The sequence below is a fragment of the Colossoma macropomum genome, unplaced genomic scaffold, assembly GCF_904425465.1.
Source record: "Colossoma macropomum unplaced genomic scaffold, Colossoma_macropomum, whole genome shotgun sequence".
Classification (NCBI taxonomy): domain Eukaryota; kingdom Metazoa; phylum Chordata; class Actinopteri; order Characiformes; family Serrasalmidae; genus Colossoma; species Colossoma macropomum.
This window is the reverse complement of record NW_023494791.1, coordinates 27,716,086-27,738,166: the sequence shown is the minus strand read 5'-3', so window position 1 is coordinate 27,738,166 and position 22,081 is coordinate 27,716,086. Positions and strand designations below refer to the sequence as shown.

Sequence of the window (22,081 nt, the reverse complement as noted above, 5' to 3'; positions counted from 1 at the left end):
TAACAGTAGGAAAATCACTTAAAAGTCTTCATTAGAGAAAAACAGAAAACATACTGACTAACAGTTCAGAAAAACGCAGGTTTTCTAGTGTTTTTTAACATGTGACGGTAAATCTTTTTTTGTGATTAAGATGCTCAACAATCGCTGGCTCCCCAGTGCCGCCATGTCATGCACAATGAGTTGTATAATATGCTGCATATATTACATTAGGTACTAGGGCCATCAACAAATACTCTAAATTCAATTATAAAACAAAAATGTAAAAAAAAAAAATTGATTGGAATGGTTAATATTTGAGGGCGGCACGGTGACACAGTGGGTAGCGCTGTCGCCTCTCAGCAAGAAGGGCCTGGGTTCGGTTCCCGGCCGGGTGACCAGGGTCATTTCTGTGTGGAGTTTGCATGTTCTCCCCGTGTCTGCGTGGGTTTCCTCCGGGTACTCCGGTTTCCTCCCACAATCCAAAAACATGCAGTCAGGCTGATTGGACATGCTAAATTGCCCCTAGGTGTGAGTGTGTGTGTGAATGTATATGTCTGTCTGTCTGCCCTGCGATAGACTGGCGACCTGTCCAGGGTGTATCCTGCCTTCCGCCCAATGACAGCTGGGATAGGCTCCAGCACCCCACCGCGACCCAGAAGGATAAGCGGTTTAGATGATGGATGGATGGTTAATATTTGATTGTTAAAAAAAAGATGGTTTTTTTTTTTAGGAATTTTAAATCCGATGAGAGCAATTGTTTCATTTTGCTTAAACAGTTTGAATAATTCAGTGTGATCATCATCAACAATATCAATAGTCTGGAGGCGATAACACTGTCTGCTTTAGCCATGTAATTTTATCAAGAAACAATTTATAGGCCATTAAAGCGAGATCTACCAAACTATACCAAGAACAACATTAGCTTGATGCAACACCAAAGCCTGTTCATTTTCTCTGGTTTAATCAGGCTTATTTGTGGCGTTACCACATTCCATGCTGAAACAGGGTACTGGGGAAAGGTGCCATGAATGCTGATTGATTCCACAGGGCCTGGCCCAAAGGCACCCTGAGCTGGCAGCTGTCCTCAAAGTCCACATTGTAATGACTCAAATAACAAGCGGATATAAAGGGCAAGAGACCTTAAGGATTCTGGGTTTGAAAACTTGTATATGGGACAGATTCTTATGTCACAAGCTTTAGCATTTAATGGAAATATCGTTCATACTAATTGTTAAAAGAGCTTATCTCTATTACAAACACAATACAGCTCAGTGACAAAGTAAATTTAAAAGCAAATACATTCTAGCTCATGCCAGAACATTCTTCACCATGTTGGTCAGAGAGCTGTAAACAAGGCCCACTGATTCATCCTAGCCGGTATCTCAAAGAATTTTCGTTAACAGGCAGCTCCTGCTCCTCAATTTAGTCATTACCAATTTCCACCTACTTACTAAGTCTCCCCCCAATTACACGAAGCTGCCAAGATAGGAGGGTCCAGGTGTGCCTCCTCGAAGATGTGTAAAGCCAGCCACCGCGTCTTTTCAATCTGCTGCTAACACAACATCACTGGACAGCTCAACATGTTTGGACAGCAAGGCTAACTGCCAAAACTGTTACATCAGCTGACAGATGGCACGGAGCAACTGGGAGAGAAAGAGGGCCATTCTGCCCACCCAGAGAGTAAGTCTAATTATGCACTCTTGAACTCTCAGCCATGGATGGCTGTGGAATCACCAGGGAATGAGCTTGTGATTCTCCATGGTGTTCTAGCACTTAAGGTTTAAATTATTTTCATGAGCACTGGTGATGCACAATGAATTATTTTTAACATCGTTGGGATAAGAGTCTCCGCAATAAGCACACTGCAACGCACTAGGTTAACAGTACTACTCAAATTACATCATGCACCGCCAGAGTGAATCCCACTCTCCTGTGCTGTGTGAGTTTCTTATCCATGTTTGCGATCCAGACATTCACAAAGTAAACCCACTTGTGCAGCAGAAGTACACTATCCCAAACTACTAGCCTGTAAAAAAAATACTCGTTCTCAAGTTTCCTAAAAAATGTGTTAAACTACTGTCACATATCATATCCTAATGCATCAGCATTAGGATATTTATTCATTTCCCTATATAGAAAACGTAACATTTTTATTCATGTGAAAGCTATGTTTACAAAATGAGTTGTGCTTTAAGGCAATTAACCAGTTGTACATAGTTAGCTAGCTAATGTATGTAATGCTGTGACAAGCTGCTATATTTATATTAAACATAAACTAATACAGATTCGAATATTACAGCGGCTAATCTTAGTAATGTAACATGAAGTCTTTAATGATTTTTTTTAAGGGTAACAGTAGGTCATTCTGACAAAACTGTTAAAGTCATTTAAAGTGTAAACTTCAGGGAGTAGTTTGCTTTGTCAATGCAATGGCATGTGGACAAAGTTACCGTTTACAGACCTTCTGCTTTAGAACTTACACCAGCCTGTTTTCCTTTCCTGTAGTCAACACTGTGCTTCCGTGGAAAGCTAAGTCCGACTTGTATATGTTGTTTATGACTGCTTTAAAAGGCCCCTAGATAACTTTGTCATAGTTATTCTTTTTCTGTTGCTTTCTGTTCACTTAGGAACGACACTATTAGTGAATTGGAATTGCTGCTCTCTTCAGGTTAAGTTGTTAGCTCACTTTAAATTGGACTTTGCTTTGAAAATGCAAACAAAATATCAACAATGGAAATATTTGTTGATTTTTGATTGTCAACATTATCTATAATGTTGAATATTTGCTTTAGAATCAGTTCCTTTAACCTTACATCAGTTCCTCAAATTAATAAAATCTACTAAAAAATTAAAAATGAGCACGAATGAGTTAAACCTGCTACCACAAAATTGCTTAAGAAAAGCTTTTAAGTCAAAACTGGCAGAAAGGCCTTTAGTATATGTTAGTTCACATAAATGATGTGAAATTGTTTCAATAAACAGATCAAGAGGACAAGGCTACCAGTCTAAGCGTAAAAATCAGAGGAATGAAAAGGCCTAGCTGTTCCTGATGATCTTCTAAGCTTCAGAAGGATTTAAAACAAATATATAAACAAATTTTATAAACAAATTTTATAAACAAATTTGATTTTTAATTAAATTACATTGGCAATGACAAATTAAAGTTACTGCAAAGCCAAAATTGTAAATATTATGTTAATGCCTATTTCAAGTAAACAAAAATGTGTATGGTTCAGCAAAGACAGAATTTTGCATTTGTGTGCTAAGAAACCTTGATCTTGATCTCAGAAATCAAGCAGGGTTGGTCCAAATATTTTATTGAACAAAGAAGACAAAGAAGATAAGTTGAAAAAAAGGCAGCATACTTTAAAAGACTTTAAAAGACTTTAAAAGACGGTTCACCAGTTAGCTGACTTTAGTATTTTATTTCCCAGCAAACTCTTAGGCACCAACACAGCTTCATTCTTGTGATATTTGAATATCGCTATGCACTGTTCGCTGTTGAGTCGTTAAAAACTCCAAGGAGGTTTGCTGTGTCTGTGTTCCACACAAGTAGCTTGTAAGAGCATGGTTAGCCTTATTTCCTGTTAATATTGCTCCATTCTCTTTCACCATTGCTGCCTATAGCCACAAATCATATTTGTTTACAAAACATATTTTAAATGCAAAATAAAGTTTCAAATGTAGTAAAATACATTTGAAAATACATTTGTAGTAAAATTCGTTAGCTTCCAAGCAACTTAGCCTTTTTTGTACTATATCTTCTGTGTCTGCCCCCACACACACAAAATTATTTTGTTTTGAGGACTTTTTTCTCTTTCTTTTTATTTCAGATGATATTGTGAAAATTGATAGAGTGGCAATAAATTTTACCATATCAGATAAATATGGCAGCATATTCCGGACTTTTTTCAGATTCAAAATTTGACAATATTAACTCAAATTTGTATTTGCAATAGCATTTCCCATGTTAGTATGCATAATTCAAAGTGATTTTTGTGTGGAAGTGATTCTTGACTAACTAGGAGAGCTTGTGGCTTCACAAGCACCAGTCTTAGTGACACTGTGACCAGCTTCAGGCAGAGGCTCGCAGGACTGTCAGAGGAACACAGATCCTGCACCTTTCAGTATTTTTTCTGCTTGAACACACCCATTACAAACAGTCAGCGATTGTTAACGAGCTGTTGTTTTGTGTTTAAGTGATTTTTGACCAACCAGGAACTTCTGGCTGTCACAAACACCAGTGTTTTGACACTGTGACTAGAGGCTTGCAGAACTGCTGGAGAAACACTACCCTGCACATTTTAGTGCTTTCACTGCTTTAACACACCCACTACGAGTACTTAGGGTCTGTTAACAAGCTGAGCAGCCGGTTTTCCAATATCATCTTATGGGTTGGGAAACACAGTGGTCCTGCACCTCCTTAATTGATCAACGAAACAGGATTGCATTTTAATTTTGGCCAAGCTGGAGTGTGACAGTAAGGAAATGCAATTGCAAATGGGTAATTGTTATTCTGTTTTAACATGAGGAGTCAAACCATTAGGACAATGAAAATTAAATGTCAAAACCACTTTGCTTTTTCATATTAAATAGATCCAACCATTATGCACATTTTGCATTTGAATTTGATCTATGTTTTGAATATTGCACACACACTGGAAATGCAATTGTAAATACAAAATTTCAATAGCATTTTCAAATTTGCATTTGAATTTGAAGTAAGTCCGGAATATGCTGTCATAGATAAACACAAAAACTCAAACAAACACAAAAATCGCAGAAGAAAAACAAATTGTTAAATATAAGAAAGCCATGTAAGATGAGATATTGGCTGCCTATGTTCTAATATCAAACTCTTCCGTCTGTGTGACCTCAAAGCATAATGTTTACTATTAAAATGCCATAACACTCTTTTTGAAATGCTAAAAGAATATAAATAAATGTTTGACTAGCTCACTCTGATCCATTCAGACATACTAAACAAATGGAAAGCCAGTCAAATTCTACTGCACCATTCTAGCATCTTTTATCAGGCTCCTTAGAATTCGAGATTTAAGAGCACTTCTACTCTGCAAAGAACTTTGCTGTGCATGCCAGGACTCACATATTTAAAATTTAAGATTTTACCTGAAATATCAAATTATCTGCATGCCACTGTAAACACAAATATATCAAAGAAAATGTCAAAGAAGGTTGCATCCATGTAATATATGCATGCTTTTATTAGACCACAGGCTGCCTCCTACTGAACATCTAGGTGCTTTTAATTTGAAAGAAAAAGCATGATTTTTGTAAACTTGTGGTATTTAGAGCTCCTCACTCTCAGGAGTATGTTCGTCTTGGGAGGTGGTAAATATCATAGGGCAGTTGTCTGTCATGAGACATTCTGGCTTAATGTTTACCAGTTTATCTTCACCAGTTAGTGCAGCAAAATGACTTCCAGTAAGTGATGTTTTCCTAATCAGTGGGTGGGCCCACTGATGCCAATGGGCTGCAGAAGAAAAAAAAATTATGAGATTCATGGTATTGTAAGGACAGAGATTTTTGTAAGAAACTGTTGTATGGTTGTATTATTTAATCATTATAATGTGACATTGCTAATTGAGGGCCCTATTTTCATGCATAGTGCAAGTACAAAAAAGCACAAAATCAGTGTTAAACTAACATAACAATCAAGGACTATCCCATGAACAGCACAGTGGTTTACAAATATTTAACTGATTATGTCACACATGTATACTGAGTATTTTATAACAGCTTTGAATGTGGATTATCTTATTTTAGTTTTTTCAGATATTCTATTGATTCTATTAATTACATGATGCTCTGTGCATGGTGACTGTTGGTTGTCCAGTTTACATTAGCACCCATTACAGTCTTTTATCACAAAAAAATAAAGCGGTTATATTTACTTAGTAAAATAGAAATTATCTATTTATAAAAGTAGAAATTGGCTTTAGTATTGAGATTTGTACCATAAATAGTGTACATTCACCACACGTCTTCACCTGCACAAAGATACCATTTTGTGTTAAGAAAATCAGTGGATTTTACTGGTGGATTTCAAATGCCACACCCATGTTATGTTACTCCACCCAAGTTGGCATGTGTTATCATTTCTTGTCACCAAAATACTGGCCACAAAAGAGAAAAAATGCTTTTGTGCCTAAACGCTAGCGTTGTACCACTAGACTGCTTTTTCACCTTCATGAAAATAGGGTTGAGATTACATAATATGTTATGATAATAGAACAGTGAATCATGTCAAAACCTACAAAGATAGGGATACATCAAAGACTTACCATAAATGTCAAGTCTGGCTGTGCAAGAAATGATACCAGCCTCATTTTTTGCAGACACTGTATACCAGCCAGCATCTTCTTTCCTGGTTGGCTGAATAAGCAGGCAACCATATCCTGTAGCATCTTGGTGCAAGCTAGGTTTAAAAGATTACACAGAGTACGCTTTTAGTAGGAAGTTTAGCAGTTGCAGTTTAGATGTTTTATAATAAATGAAAAAAAATATATAATATATAAAGAAAAATATGCTGCTATTGTAAACGAATTCCTTGTGTTTCAAATAATGTCATATAAAAGGCAGTTAAGAAAAAATACTTTAAAAACATACTTTTTTGGTCATCTTTTAGAAAGAGAACAACACTAAAAAGGGAGGTTTTATTTCTTACAAGGTTGCGAACTTACCTAAATCTTTCCTTAGAGTCGGAGATGGTGTCATTGTCTTTCTTCCAGTAAAGCACAGGAGGGGGCATACCCACTACTCGGCATTCTAGACGGACTGGGGTACCCTCTGCAATGCCTGTGTTCTGCAACTTTTCCACAAACTGTGGGGCTTGTTTCATCTCTTTCTCTGAAAAAGTAATATTTTAGTTCCTATGAAGCAAAATGGCATTCGAACAATCAAACTACAGATGGGTCTCACATATCAAAGGAAAAACTCAAATACATGAATGGAGAAAAATAGGCCCAGATGTTTTCAGATTAGCTTGGGCAGGATGTTAATTGTTTAATTGTATCATGTATTACATGTCATGCTGAAGTGGCATATAGGCATCGACTTTGACGTGTGTGTAGACTTATGGGAAAAATAAATTAAGTAAATAGAGTTAGAAATTGTGGTCAAAATCATACATTCTATGACCATGATCCTCATGCATTAGCGCCATATAATGAAAAATATACAGTGCCTTCCACAAATGTTGACACTCCTGGTAAACATAAGCAAAACTGTAAAAAATGTTCTTGATTTCTTATTCTTTTGGTCTTTTATTTAAAATATTAACAAAAATCTAATCTTTATTTCAAATACAGTCATTGGAAGAAAAAGCCTAAATATTATCATGAAATAAACATTTTTTTCTCAGATCTATAGATGCCAAAGTTATTGGGACCTTTTAATTTAGTATTTTGTGCAGCCTCTTTTTGCAAAGATAACATCTCTGAGTCTTCTCCTCTAATGTTTAATGAGACTGGAGAATACATGGCAAGGGATCTGAGACTAATCTTCCATACAGAATTTCACCAGATCTTTCTGATTTCGAGGTCATCCTACAGGTTTTCTATGGGGTTTAGGTCAGGGGACTGGGCCATGGTAAAACCTTGATTCTATGGTCAGTGAATCTTTTTTGTGTTGATTTTGAGGGGTGCTTTGATTTGGATCATTGTCCTGCTGGAATACCCAACCCCAGACCTATTTAAGCCTCCTGTCTGAGGCAGTCAGATTTTGATTTAATATCTGCTACATGATGGAGTCTATGATACCAAGGCCTTTGCAGCCCCACAGCATCACAGATCCACCACCATACTTCACAATGGGGTTGAGATCCTTTTCTATCTTTGTGACTTTGCCAAACCCACCTCTGGTGTTTGTTGCCAAGAAGCTCTGTTTTGGTCACATCTGACCATAGAACACAGTAGCACGAAAGTTCCAGTAATGTTTGTAAAACAGTAGGCATTTTGAGTTTGTTGAGGCTTTCTTCTGGAAACCCTTCCAAAAAACTTATTGGTTGTTCAAACAACTTACTGGTGGTTATGTTGGTGGCATCTGTTTGTAGTTTGGGAGACGTTTTGACCCCAAGACCTAACTAATGTCTGCAATTCCCTAGCTGTGATCCTTGGGGGTTCTATGGCCATTTGAATCATCTGCACTGTGTGTGGGGTCAATACAGACAAACATCCTATTCCTGAAAAGTTCTTAACACCTTTAGTTGCTTTAAGTTTCTTAATTATTGCCTTGATAGTAGAAATGGTCATTTCACCCGTTCAGCTGCTCTCTTGTAAGAATTTCCTTTTGAAGCTCAATAACCTTTTGTCACACATCATCATTATATTCTATGGTCTTTCTCATACTTATGGATGACTAAGGGAATTCTAACAGGAAGTCTAGGCTGACAACTTAAATTCTCCTAATTGTTTAGGTGAAGTTTAAAACATAAAGTACAAATGTGAATATACTTTAGGTAGATTTCACTCATAAAGAGAATCCCCAGTTGTAAAGGAATCTAAAGGTTTATGTTTATGTGTAGATTATGTATGGAGGAATGGTGTCAGATTCCTTGCCATGTGCTCTCCAGTCTTATTAAGCATTATAGGAGAAGACTTAGAGCTGTTATCTTTACAAAAGGAGACTGCACAAAGTATTAAATAAAGAGATGCCAACAATTGCAGCACACGTAGATTTAAGAAAAATATTTATTTCATGATCAGATTTAGTTTTTTTCTCTCAATAATTGTACTTCAAATACAGGTTAGAGTTTTGTTACTATTATGAATGAAAGAGCAAAAGGATAAGCAATACAGATAAGCAATAAAAAAAGCTTTTTACAGCCTGTTTTCCTCATGTTTACCAGAGGTGCCAATATTTGTGGAGGGCACTGTAAGACCAACAATTCCTCAGGTGAATTAGCTGTTCTGGCAGCTAGTGGTGCCCGACACCTTACTAAGACATTTTATTTTGGTTTTCACCTTAATCTGTCAGCCATCTGTATGCAGTGTTTGGGGTGTGCATCTCCTTCTTTGAAAGATAAGATTCATGTCTAGATACTCAGTTTATGACATAAGAGAAAAACAATACAGCCAAACAAGTAATTATTCAGTGCTTTGACTCACTACTGATCTGACACATTTCAGTTCAGATCTGATATTAAATTTGACATAATTGACATATTAGTAACAACCTCTTTTGTGTCTGTAGCTTACTCTTTTGGTTGTGCGTTTGTGCTGTGCACATGCCAGTCCACTAGAGGGATACCTATGCTTAGAAAGACTCAAGCTGAATGTAACTGAGCTGTATGGACATAGTTCAAACCATGGACATGGAATATTCTACTCATTTAATGAAATTTAATTTTGCTTATACTGAGAGCTAGATACAGCTTTCCAATATTGAATATGTTCTAGCTTGTCATTACTGCAGAAATGTTTTGATTTGCTTTATACACAGCCTTTATTCAACCGAACATTACTACGATTATCTGATTATCACCAATACCTAAATTCTGCTACATAATTGCCCTATGCAAATGTTTCCCCTATGCAGTGTTTTGTTGATCCAGTGACTCCTTCAGTACAGATTTTAATTTACAGCTAATCTGTCTTTACAGTTAATCAGAAATCAAAATTGCCTGTGTTAATGCGCCTGGTCAAACTAAGCATGACTCATCAAACTGTACCATTTTAACATGTAAGTAAGTTGTTAAACAGAATCACATAGCCTAAGCTGCAGCCTAAGTTGATAAACAGTGATGCCATATGTTGTTTCATACATTGCTGTTGGTTTGCACTGTAATGTTATTTGCTCTATGTGGAGTTCTGTGTTCAAAAATGCTGTCAGGTGGATCAGACTGTGAGGGGAGGTATTGTTTCTTAGCTTTACTTTTTGATTAAAATGATTCACAATTACTATTCAATTAAAAAGTTATGTTTTTAACTAGCAATGTATGAATGCATTAGACTTTCACAATTACCTTAAAGTTTCAGTTTCCTGTAACACACACTATATGTCTAACAGTATCCAGACACTCTTTATAATTAGTGAACTTAACTACTTTAAATTGCATCCATTGGTGAAACAGGTGTTCAGTTGCACACACACACAGCTTGTATAATCTTCACAGAAAAGCATTGCCAATAGAGTGGGACCATCAAGTGTCTTTGGATGGGTTGAAGTGCAGTTTGTAGTCCAGAACTAATCATCCAACATCAGTATCTGACCTCACTAATGCTCTTGTGGCTAAATGAAATCAAATCCTTGCTGTAATATTCTGACTATCTACTGTAAACCCTTCCCAGAGGAGTTGCTGTTAATGCAGCAAATATACTCCCTAATTATACCTGTTTTCAGAAGTAATGTCTATAAACTTTTGGACATATAATGCATGACTGCCCTAAATATAGTGATATTGACAGGTAGTGTACAGTGATGAACATTTACTGAATCATCATAAGCGTTTAAAGTGTTTGAGTCACATGATTTTTGCAGTGCGAACTGCTTATTTGTAGGGTATAAGATTAAAGGTTAAATAGATTAAGCTCATAGATTAATCTATTAATATATTAGATAGATTAAACTCATAGCTTCCTTGCAAAACTATAGTAGCAAACTTCAAACACCAAACAGAAAATATTCACAAACAAACAAATAATAGTCTGCACATGACTGAATCTAGAAAATTATTTCAGTAAATAATTATTTCAGTAAAAAGTTATTTCAAACTTACCAACAACACTGAGTGTAAGGCAGAATGAACCCTGTCCAGCTTTGTTGGAAGCAATGCATGTGTATGTTCCAGCATCATCTTTTGTGAGAGGATCAATAACTAGAGAGTGGATTCCATTTTCTCTCACCAGCATCCGATGAGTCAAATCTGGACAAATTGGTTTTCCATTCAGAAGCCAAATAATTTCTGGATGGGGCAGTCCACTTACCTGAATTAAATAAAGATTTTTGGTAAGGATTTACATAAATGTAAAAATCATTGCTTGTGTTCATGGAATGAATGTGTTATGTACCTTGCAGTCTAACCTACAAAGTCTGCCCTCATGCGACACCATGTCTCCAGGGGCTTGCAAGAAGTGAGGCTGAAAAAATCTCTCTTGACAAGGCTCTCCCTCCTCTACCTGCTTGACACGGGTTCTTACCCTGAGGTAAATGAGAGAAATGTCAAAATAATTAAATAATAATATCTTTCCAAAGGAGTCTCTGAATTAAACCTGAGCTGATTAATGCCATTGTACCAATACGATTTTTTGATCCTAGCAATGTTTTGTAGTCTGTGAAGTATTTAAACGATGTAGTAATCTCTGTAGTAATAGTAGTAGTAGTAGGTGTAGCAGTAGCAGTAGTTTTATTATTAGTGCTTTGCAGTCAACACTGAATTCACACATTTAATTTACACATTTACACATGAATTCACACATTTGATTTACAAATTTTAATGAATGAAAACAGACTGTCATGTACCTACATATTTAAAAAAAAAAAATAACATTAAGAATATAACTATGTAAATTACAAAGCACAAACACTTAAACAAAACCTATTTAGCCAACTTTAACAACATATCCCAAATAAATCTAAATATGATTAGCAACATCTATCTATAATGCACATTTATTATTAAGTCTAGTAATATAGAGGATAGAAAAAATATTGTAACAGTCAGTCCTCGCCAATGAAATATTAGGATAATGGCTAATCCTAAAATTAGTCTTAATCCTAAAACATTCCTGATATATCTTTTTTTAGATGGTGGAAGCCAGTGTAGACGTAGAAAGTTACAGAGATTGAGCAAACTGAGGCAAATTTGTTCTCGCCTTTCCTCAAGGGGGGTGATGCCCAATGTGTTGAGGGCATGCTGGTAACTAGCATAAGATGCTCCATGAATGATGTGACAGGCTCACTTTTGTCCATGTTCCAACTGTGTATTAGTTATACACATACACTAAGCAGTTAAAGTGATGAAAAGGTAAATCATTCATCTCATCATTGCCATGTAGAGGAGTGGGGGTGGTTGAAGAGAAATAGTAAATGCTTTACTCAAGAAAACAACAGCACTGAGAAGATGGGTGGGAACATTAGTATATTAGCAGTTTCTCATACAAAGTCCTATACCTGTAATTTAAACCAGCACTTTTATTGTGAGAAACCATTATTTACTAAACTATGGGATTTTTATGTAATTTATGTGCGTGATGTCATGACATGTTTGCTAGTATCATGAATGGTTGGCCTACAATAAAATAAAAATAAAAAATTAATGAGAATTAGGTAGAAAACAACCTAGAGTAACTCACCTCTGCAAATGAATCACGGGCCTGTTTCGCATAAGACCCGACTGCACAATCAAATGACCTGAACAACTTATTCTTCCCTAAAAATATTTATGGACAGATTAGACTCATATATTACTCCTGAAGATGCAATGTTCAGACCCAAATTGACAAAGTGTTAATAGTTACCTGAGGATTTGCTGCCATCACAGTATAATTGCCATCATCATCATTAGTAGCAGCCTCTATGTATAAACAGCATGTTCCATCACCTTCTCTTATTCTTTTGAAGTGTCTGTTTTTCTTCAAGATCTGTTTTCCATCCTTAAACCAATATACCTGAGCAGGACGTACAAAAACACAAAAGCATTCAAATGATCTCTTTAATGATGTGTTCACATTAAGCAGTTAATAAAACAAGTGCTTTTATGAAAAAGCATAGAAATGTAGTTCATATGACTAGATCTATTTATGATTAACACTGAGCAGTAATAATAACTACACAATGTGTACCTCAGACTGCTTCATGTTAGAGTGGAAATTAAAATAAAAAATGTGCAAATAAAATATAAAGATCATTCAAAACCTGTAAACATATGCATTTGTTCAGGTCCTGCTGGAGACCATGGCTGTTTTTTCTATTTAGATGACAAAGGCTAAAACGACTCAACACTAATAGTGCCTCTGCTAGAGAAATTTCAGACTGGTAGACTGAGCTCTCTTCTACATGCTTACATATTTTAGAACAAGGAGTTTTCTATTTTTATAATAGAGGGGGGCTTACATATTTTAAAACAAGGAGTTTTCTATTTTTATAATAGAGGGTGGCCTGAAATTCCGCTTAGAAGTCTTTAGGAAACAACAAAGTATTTTATTTTCATTATTTTACAACTTGTAATATTTAATATTATATAATAAGCTGTTAAAATATATGAAAGAAAAAATGTATGTATATTAAAGAACCCCATTGTCACAGTTTCCCCTTTGGCCCTCTGAGGGTGCCTGTTTCTTCCACTGTGTTGTAGCCATGTGCTTTTGGCCATATGCTTTTGTTTTCATTCATGGGCTCTGCCCCTTTTCCTGCCTTCTCTATTAGAATTCTCACCTGTTTGTAGTCCCTCTCCCCTCCCTCTCCCAGGTGTTCCTTATTGTTTGTAGCTATTACAAGCCCTTTTTTTCAGTCTATGGTTGTCTAGTCTACTTGTTGCTTTGTTACATGTAGTGGTTATGTTCCTGTCCTGTGTTTGGTTTACCCAATGTGTTTCTTGATTCAAAGCTGTGTAGTTATTTTGTATAGCCTCAGTTTTTCTACTAGTTTGTTTTGTTTATGAAAGTTTGCTTATGCTTACATCCAGCGTCATTACTCACCACACATGACACCTATCTTTCTGTTTCAGGCAAGAATTTTCATTGGTACAGTTCTGCTGTACAGCAAGTATAGCAAGACGGAATGCGCTAGACTGACACTCAAGCAAAATAAAGGTATGGCAGTTGGAGAATCCATGCCAGAGCATGAGTGTCGCTCTGATTAAAATAAGTGTTTTGCAGTAAAGGAGATTTTTGAGAGGTAGTTGCCAGAGTTCGAGATTTTTTGTTCAAGAAAAAAAGTTATTTTCTTCCCTGTTGTCAGGTTTAAATTATAACACAATAGGTTAAAATAAAGACTTGTTTTCCCAATATTTGAATTGTAAGCCTGTATACCTCGAAAAAATGCGTTATTACTCATCACGAAAGTATGTGACTGAAAGTATGTAACTGTATAATTTTTTTGAGCATAACCTCTTAGCTACAAGCTTATATCAAAGAATTGCTATGGCAATTCTGCCACAGAACACACATAAACCACACTGCATACACAAACCACAGCTTACAGAAATTACAAAGTATTTGCAAGTATTTGTGGTAAAGTGATATCACGTCAATTCAAAGTAGATGGAAAAGAGGGAATGGTCGTTTTACAAGGGGGATGGTTTTTAGTGCCTTGTGGCAGCCCAAAGACTCAAGCTCTTGATAAATAACATCCTCAGGATTTCTCTGCTTGTGAGGTGACCTGTTCCCAATTAAGGAAGAAAGGAAAAGGAAGATCCTTTGGCCTCAGTTATAAGGGAAGGACATAAGAGTGTGGTTGCATTTTGCTGGTCATGTTTGCTAAGTGGTGTGGAAGCCAAGTCAGGAAATGCTTACTGCTCCTTTAAGTCCTCTTCCACTAGTGCAAGGGCCTTTTTTACATGTTTTAATAGATTGTTAGGCTCTTTGCCAAAGTATAAATTAGAAAATGAATTCCTTTTGACCATTATAAATGTTATTTGTTTACCTGCTTGTTTTCCTAATCAGCACAGTCAGTGTTTTCTTTTAGAAAAAGTAACTATTTAATCATTTGAATGGAAATTTGGACCATGTAATGATTTAGTTTAGGCGTTGTTCTATTTTACTGAATATGTTAAGCATTTGCATCAATACTGAAGAGCAATGCAGATACAACATTGGACAAAAATGTTATAAAAATCCTCCATGTGAATACACTCTAAAATGTGTAAAGATGATGCTATAATGGTGAAATCTGAACTCTGAAAGCAATGACAACTAGGTGTTGCAGAGACAAGGGAAGTTGGGGGTGCTGAAATTTTAAGCAGTCTTCACTCTGCTCTTTCATTCTGGACAAACTTTATGCAAATGAATTGAGAGGCAACCAATCAGATTTTTGATATGTGGCACTGTAACCGATTGTGTCAGGTCTACAGTCACACAGTGAGAGTGGGAGATATTTTTGATAAAACTTTTTATCAAAACTACTATTACATTAGATTATATTTTAAAAGTTTACAAACAGATTAAGCTGCTTTGGCGTTCAGAACAGGCCTCTGTCTCTGCACATACTTTCTCTCTTTGCACCTCAAGCTGCATGTGTTTTAGCGACGTGTTCTGAAAGTGGCTAGCTGTTGTCGAGGGAAGCGGTTCGGGTCACTGTAATGAAAATACATCATCAACTTAAATAGAGCAAGGCTTCTATATAGATATATAATAGAAAAATACAAACTCTAAAACAAGCACATGTAAGTCTTTACTATGTTCAAATTATAAAAAGATTTAGATCTCTGTATTATTATTGTTTTTAGCAGATGCAGTTCTAAAATCTTTGTGATATTGTAGCGTCAGCATGAAACATGTGGCTGTTACTGACCTGCCCTGCTTATATAAATATATATAGTACTATATGTATATAGTATATGTAGTAATTATATATAGCATAATATAACTAACAGTAATGTTCAGAAATGTTATTGATTATTTATATTAAACACCAAATATTACAATTTTGCATTGGAATATTAAATAATGAACTTTTTTTCTGAAGTAGAATTAGCATATTTGCTTTAAGAACACTATCTAAAAAATGATTAAAAAATAGAAACACAGAAATAGTTTGTATATGATGATTCAATAAATATAGAACTGGAATGCTGTGTTGTTAAAAGACAATGACGAGGTTCTGCATATTTTTACATAATAGTGTCGCTGGTATTATCCATGTGACTTCTGACTTTAGTTTCTAGCTCAAAGATGCCATCTCTTGAAAGGTGGTGTAACATTTCAAAATTTTGAGCAATTTTAACTAAGCAGTTTAACTAACATGTTAAGAGTTCAGTCTTGTGATGCTAAATTCTAAAGTGTGTGGAATTTGGAGGGAAAATCTAGCACTGCTTGTTGTCCTTCTGGTTTTGTTAACAATCCAGGAATGAGAGTCTGTCCACAGTTTCAAAGAAGGAATGGATTGCTGTAGATTGCCTTTTGCAAGTTTGGCTGAGAGTTTCAGTTGAATATTCTTAAATGGTGATCGGCCGTTCAGGCTACTATATTAAAGAAAATAATCCAAGCTAGGCCATATGGTAGTTTGGTAGTGGTGCAGAAAATGGAGACAAAAGCCCTGTTTCAATTCTTTTTCTAATTTGCCTTCACCACTCACCACTCAGATGTGCATCATGACATTTCTTCCTGTAATTGTGTGATGGTCTCTAACACGCAGCTTGACGTGTGAGCAGAAAAGCCCTAAGTAGCCATGCTGCGTCTTAATTTCTGCTGAATATAATCAATATAATCAAAGTGCACTTAAGTGAAGATTGTAGTTGTAGTTTATTGTCTTCCTTCATTTCACCACCAAACTGCAGCTGCACTGATGAATTTGTGGGCCATTCACTGTGAAGAGGAGCTATAGTGTCCTCATAGCACCCCCAAATCAAAATCAAATCGAATCGCAAAACGTTCATTCAAATAAATTTTTATTTTTATCTCCGTCTCCTCTTGGGCTTCGTATATTAGAAAAAATATAGCGTGTGCATAAATTTGACCTATCTCAGGATAGATCTTATTGCATATTTTTGTATATTTCTAGTTTTATGTATGCCAGTAGGTAGGTTTTTTGTATATATTCTTTTTATATTGTACCACCCTTAATATTATGACTGTCCTGTTTTATGTGTCTGCTACTGGCTGCTAAATTTCGTTTGGGATCAATAAAGTATCTATCTATCTATCTATCTATCTATCTATCTATCTATCTAGCTAGCTAGCTAGCTATGTATCTATCTATCTTGTAGCCTTCTGACAGTCTTTCTCCTCTTGACTGAGTTTTTTCTAAATGAGGAAACGGTCATAGGTTGTCTTACAGGCACAGCATGTTTAAGATGTCATCACAGATTTTCAATAATATTCAAGTCTGGAGGTGGTGAAGGCCATTTCAAAACCTTAATCTTTCATTTTCTGAAGTAGTTCAAGTTTTATTTTAATATAGTGTTTGGATCAATGGATTTAATGCTAATTTCTGATGACCTTTCCATGTAGATGATGTTTGCAACAACTGCACAGTGGGCCAGTGCATCAGTTCATCTGTGCCAGCCAGATCTTCCTGAAGGCATAACTGGGATCAAAATTTTACTGAAGATTGTGCAGAAAAGTGACCTGCATCACATAGTGAACTGCCAAATATGTGTATTACACCAGCTGTTGATTTCACCAAATCCTTGCTCCTTTTTTTTTACCATCTATAATGTTTATTTACATCCCTCCATTCTTCCATAAAATGCCATTACTGTTGATTTGACAGATTTACACCCAGGACTGTTGAGCAGCTAGAATCCTACATCAGACAAGAATGAGACAACATTCCTCTCCCAAAATTCCAGCAATTGGTCTCCTCACTTCCCAGACGTTTACAGGCTGTTGTTAAAAGAAGAAGGGATGCTACACAATGGTAGACATAGCCCTGTCCCAACTTTTTGAGATGCATTGCTGGTAAAATGTCTCACTTTCAACATCTGATATGTGTTCTATGTTCTGCTGTGAATAAAATATGGCTCTATGAGATTTGCAAAACATCACATTGTGTTTTTATTTACATTTATTTACATTTTACACAGCGTCCCAACTTTTTTGGAATTGGGGTTGTAGATAAGCAGATATAATACAGCCTAATGTACCTGATGACTTCTGAATTATGTTACATCATACTGTGCCATCAATGTGCTAGGTAACAGTAAACTTCCTCATGCTCATTGTAGTATGTAATGAGTAAGAAACATAATACAACTACTTTGAATTATCATTAATATCTCATTTGATTAATAATAAAGCTAACTACAGAGCTTGTAGCCAAAACTGAGCAGCTACTGGAACTAAGACGTTTTTCAAAGATTTTTCTTGGTCATGGTCTTCTTGTCTTGACAGTCTTAACAGTTCTCCTTAACTTCCATTTCTTGATTACATTTCGGACATTGAAAATTACAAGCAGGAAGTGTGTAAATATCTTTTATAGTCTTCTCTATCTATGTTAGCGTCAGTTATCTTTAGTTTCAAATTCTCTGACTGCTTCCGAAACTGAAGGCGGCTGTGTTGATTGCTACTGCCTTGCTATAAGGCAGCATTGTGATGTTTGAAACATGCTTCAAAGACAGTGATTTGTCACGTCATTGCCAAGATACGACTGCTTACTGCAAGCTGTTAGCGTTTGATGTTAGCATCTTTTACCCTGAAACAGTGTCTTTTATGAAGGCTGGAATGTTAAACTTTTTAAAACCAAAATAAAAAATGTTGTATGTGTACACAAACCAGTCCCACACCTCCACTGTGTCAATGTTGTTTTCTGCTATTTTTTTCCTAACACTGACACAAAGGATTATGGGATATGTGGGTAAGTACATCTACACTGCCTTCAAAAAACATATATGTATATACAAAATACTATATGAGTAGGCAGCGTTTATTACATTTCAGACACAGCCTCAATTATCTTCTTAGAGCAGCCTGTGGCTGTGAAATAAAGTAAAATATTGATGAATTTGTTGTTTCCTGAGTATCAAAATGTAATACTTTTATTTCTACGCAAGTACATCAGTAAGTAATATAGTTTTTACTCATTTTAGCTATTCATACTTACTCATTCCTTTTTTGTGTTTCATTTCATTATATTTTGTTGGTGACAACATCTGTACTGCTTTGTGATTGGTCATTCATCTGACTTTGGAGCTGTAGCATTTTACTTTGGGCCAAAAGAATAAAAAAAATAAAAGACAAGAACAGAGCTTAACAACCTTTAGGTTCTATAAGATGACCTTTTGCACATGCCACATTTTTAGTTTTTTTTTTTTCCAATATATAAAATTTAGCAAATAATTGGTCACTGTGCATTGAAATTTTGTGGAAATTTGTCATATTTCCGTTTTCTCCATGCAAGTGTTGTTTAAACTTTACACTAAAAAATCAATACAATGTATAATTTGACCAGGGGTGCCTGCACTTTTGAATACAACTGTATAAAAAGTTTTGTTCTGTCCTAGCTATTCACTTTTAACATGAAGAGCTCTTACTGTAACTCTGTGCTTCAGAACCTGTTATATAGGCATCTCTGCATGCTCCTCCTGTGATGGTCAATTTTTAACTTTTATTTTATCTCTAATACTAATTCTGCATGTACGGAAACTTGTACTTGTACTTGTAAAAGTTGCCCTGTGTGTAAATTTCATGATGAATAAACCAAAACAAATTCAGAAAAAAATCTGGTTCCATTGACTTACATTAAACGTAAAGTATGTTTTCTTCGCCTCCTGTAAAGTTACCGTTTGGAAGATATGAGGTTTTTATTCCGACAGCAGCGATATGTTGCTTGTGCTAAACTAATACAAGCAGGTTGCTTTGACTTCAACTGCGTTGAAGTGCTTTGACTCATTTTTGTCCGTATACAGAACATTATACCAGATACTCTGGACTTCCTCCAGTTCATGTATTGACCAAACAGATCTACAAAAGCTGCCATCTCTGCACTGCCATCCATACAGCTCTAGAACACCTAGAGAGCAAGGACAACTATGTGAAAATGCTGTTTATTGATCATTGAGCTTGGCATTCAACACACATCCCATCCAAGCTGGCTGAAAAGCTTCCCACCCTTGGACTGACAGCCTCCTTGTGCAACTGGGTGCTGGATTTTCTGACATGCAGACCCCAGTCTGTCAGGACTGTACACCTCCAGAACATGGATTATAAACGCAGAGACTCCTCAGAGCTGCGTGCTGAGTCTTATACTGTACACTCTATTTACCCATGACTGTATTACCTGCCACAGTAACACCACCATCAATTTTCTGATGATACTACTACCATGGAACTGATCGCTGGGGGCGATGAGACAACTCATGAGGCAAACCTCGTGGCATGGTGCCAGGTCAACAGTGTTTCCTTAAATGTTGACCAAACAAAGGAGATAATTGTGGACTTTTGGAGGAGAGCAGATCAGCACAAACTACTGCTCATTCATCAGACAGAGGTAGAGAGAGTGAGCGCCATCTGGCAGACAACACGTTAATGTGAAACCAAGGACCACCAGATTACGGAACACATTCTACCCCCAAGCCATCAGGACTCTTGGTATTTATATGGTGTTTGTACAGAAGGCAGTGCAAAGTAAGAACTTCATACTACTTATTTTCTATTATAGCAGAAAAATATGCTTAAGAAAGTTTTTTTTGGTCATGTGTAGTTTTTTCCACTTTTTGAATCATTACATAAAGTAATATTAAATTAGGATTCAGAAGAATTCAAGCATTTAATAACGTTCTGTAGGATCAGATGGCAAATTGATTAGTGTAAAAAAAATATATGACTTTGTAAAAGCAGGTTACCATGCTAGGTGTGTTGCAGTACAGAGGCACTGAAAAAACATCCTGGCTTAGGTTTTTGTTGTGCATTGGTTTTAAGCATAGAACAATAAATCCAAAAAGAAATAGTACATTGCATAACAAATACTAAATTGAAGAACTGTAGTTGATTAGTTAAATACAGTTTACAAAGTACAAAGTACAATCACTGTTTCTTGTCAATTATAGGTATTCTATATTTGGTTGATATAGACTATTCTAATAGACATAATGGCCAAGCACACAAGCACATATTTAGCAAAGCCCTTTGATATCTGTTTATACAGTATAAAAGCTTAGAACTGCCTACCTTAGGTATGGGAATTCCAACCACTTTACAAGTAAATGTGACAGGAACTCCTTCCATAGCCCTGAAGTTTTTCAGCTTCTTGTCAAAAAGGGGGGCAATACACTTTCCCGTGGGAACTTCATCATGCTGTATCTCATCGTCTGATTCTTCAACTGGTGTTCTCTCCAGACGGAATTCAATCTCACTCATCAGCCTTTGTTCAAAGTTAGACACCTTGTATTCCTAAAATATACAACAAATTACTAAGAATGTGCTTGAATAACATTTCCTTTCTACTTTGTACAATGAAAAAAGTAAGCATTTCAGTTTTCACTAACCTTTATTAGCCTTTATCAGGAAAATTTTACACTATTAATGAAAAAAGGGAAATGCAACAGGTTCTTGTTCATCGTATTAGAAATAGTTAAGTGAAAAATTTAATTAAAATAAAAGGTCATTTAACCTACCCCACTTACCCTAAATGTAGCCTAGGAGCCAAGACATGATTGGTGTCCAGATTTTGCTTCTTTAGTTTTGCACTAGAGCTATGAAACTAATGTGGCTAACAAAAAATTCACCAAAGTCCTTTCCATAAATACTTGCCCATGGTTTACTGATGTTAGCAAACTGACATATTTAATCTTTCATATAAAATACATTAAATTAAATTTCTATTTCATTACAAATTCATACTTTCATCTGTTTCTATCATTTTTCAATTTGTTTTGAAATGCAAGTAAAGGATTGTGGGTGAGAAAAGGTCTCAAAAGATACACCTGTTCAGTCCTTTTATTTCTCAGAAATGAAGGGTGCATTCAAAGAATTCTACAAAAATGGACAGCCCTCACAGTTGGCTGCATCCTTGGCTTTGAAAAACTGCTAGTGATTCTGAAATGGCTGCCCCCCACATTCAGCTAGATTTTGTTCAAGTTCTGTTAAATCACTGTAAGTCACACTGTGTCCTAAACCACATTGGAAGGTCTGAATTACTTAAGAGCTGGATGCCTTTTGAGGGAAGTGTATGGGCATATTTTTGGAAAAGATTTCGGGAAACCTTAATTTTGCATACTTATTGCATGTAGCTCCAGTGCTGAACTAAAGAAGCAAACTTCAGTCGCCAAACATGGTTCCATGGTTCCATTCCTATCAGTGTGGTCATTAGTTTAGGTTTCAGTTGTGTTGCACAGAGATTCAAGTCTATAAAAGCAATAGTTCTATTCCTTCTCCACATGATTCATCCATAAAGTCTCCTATAGAGCTGAAATAGAGTAACATAGTTTACATGCACCGATCAGGCATAACATTATGACCACCTCCTTGTTTCTATGCTCACTGTC

At 35.9% G+C, this 22,081-nt stretch overlaps 1 protein-coding gene across 1 annotated transcript in view; it reads right to left on the bottom strand.

Moving 5' to 3' along the window:
• Window positions 1–5,279: 5,279 nt before the first annotated feature.
• The window catches only part of mypn (myopalladin), a 124,495-nt gene continuing 107,693 nt past the window's right edge, over window positions 5,280–22,081 (bottom strand). The window contains exons 16-23 of the mRNA XM_036575279.1: window positions 20,766–20,987; window positions 12,459–12,608; window positions 12,294–12,370; window positions 11,010–11,139; window positions 10,718–10,925; window positions 6,684–6,849; window positions 6,285–6,418; window positions 5,280–5,473 (exon numbers count right to left, since the gene is read on the bottom strand). Of these exons, the coding sequence (XP_036431172.1) occupies window positions 5,289–5,473; window positions 6,285–6,418; window positions 6,684–6,849; window positions 10,718–10,925; window positions 11,010–11,139; window positions 12,294–12,370; window positions 12,459–12,608; window positions 20,766–20,987 (1,272 nt within the window). The 3' untranslated portion in view covers window positions 5,280–5,288. The remainder of the gene's footprint in view (window positions 5,474–6,284; window positions 6,419–6,683; window positions 6,850–10,717; window positions 10,926–11,009; window positions 11,140–12,293; window positions 12,371–12,458; window positions 12,609–20,765; window positions 20,988–22,081) is intronic.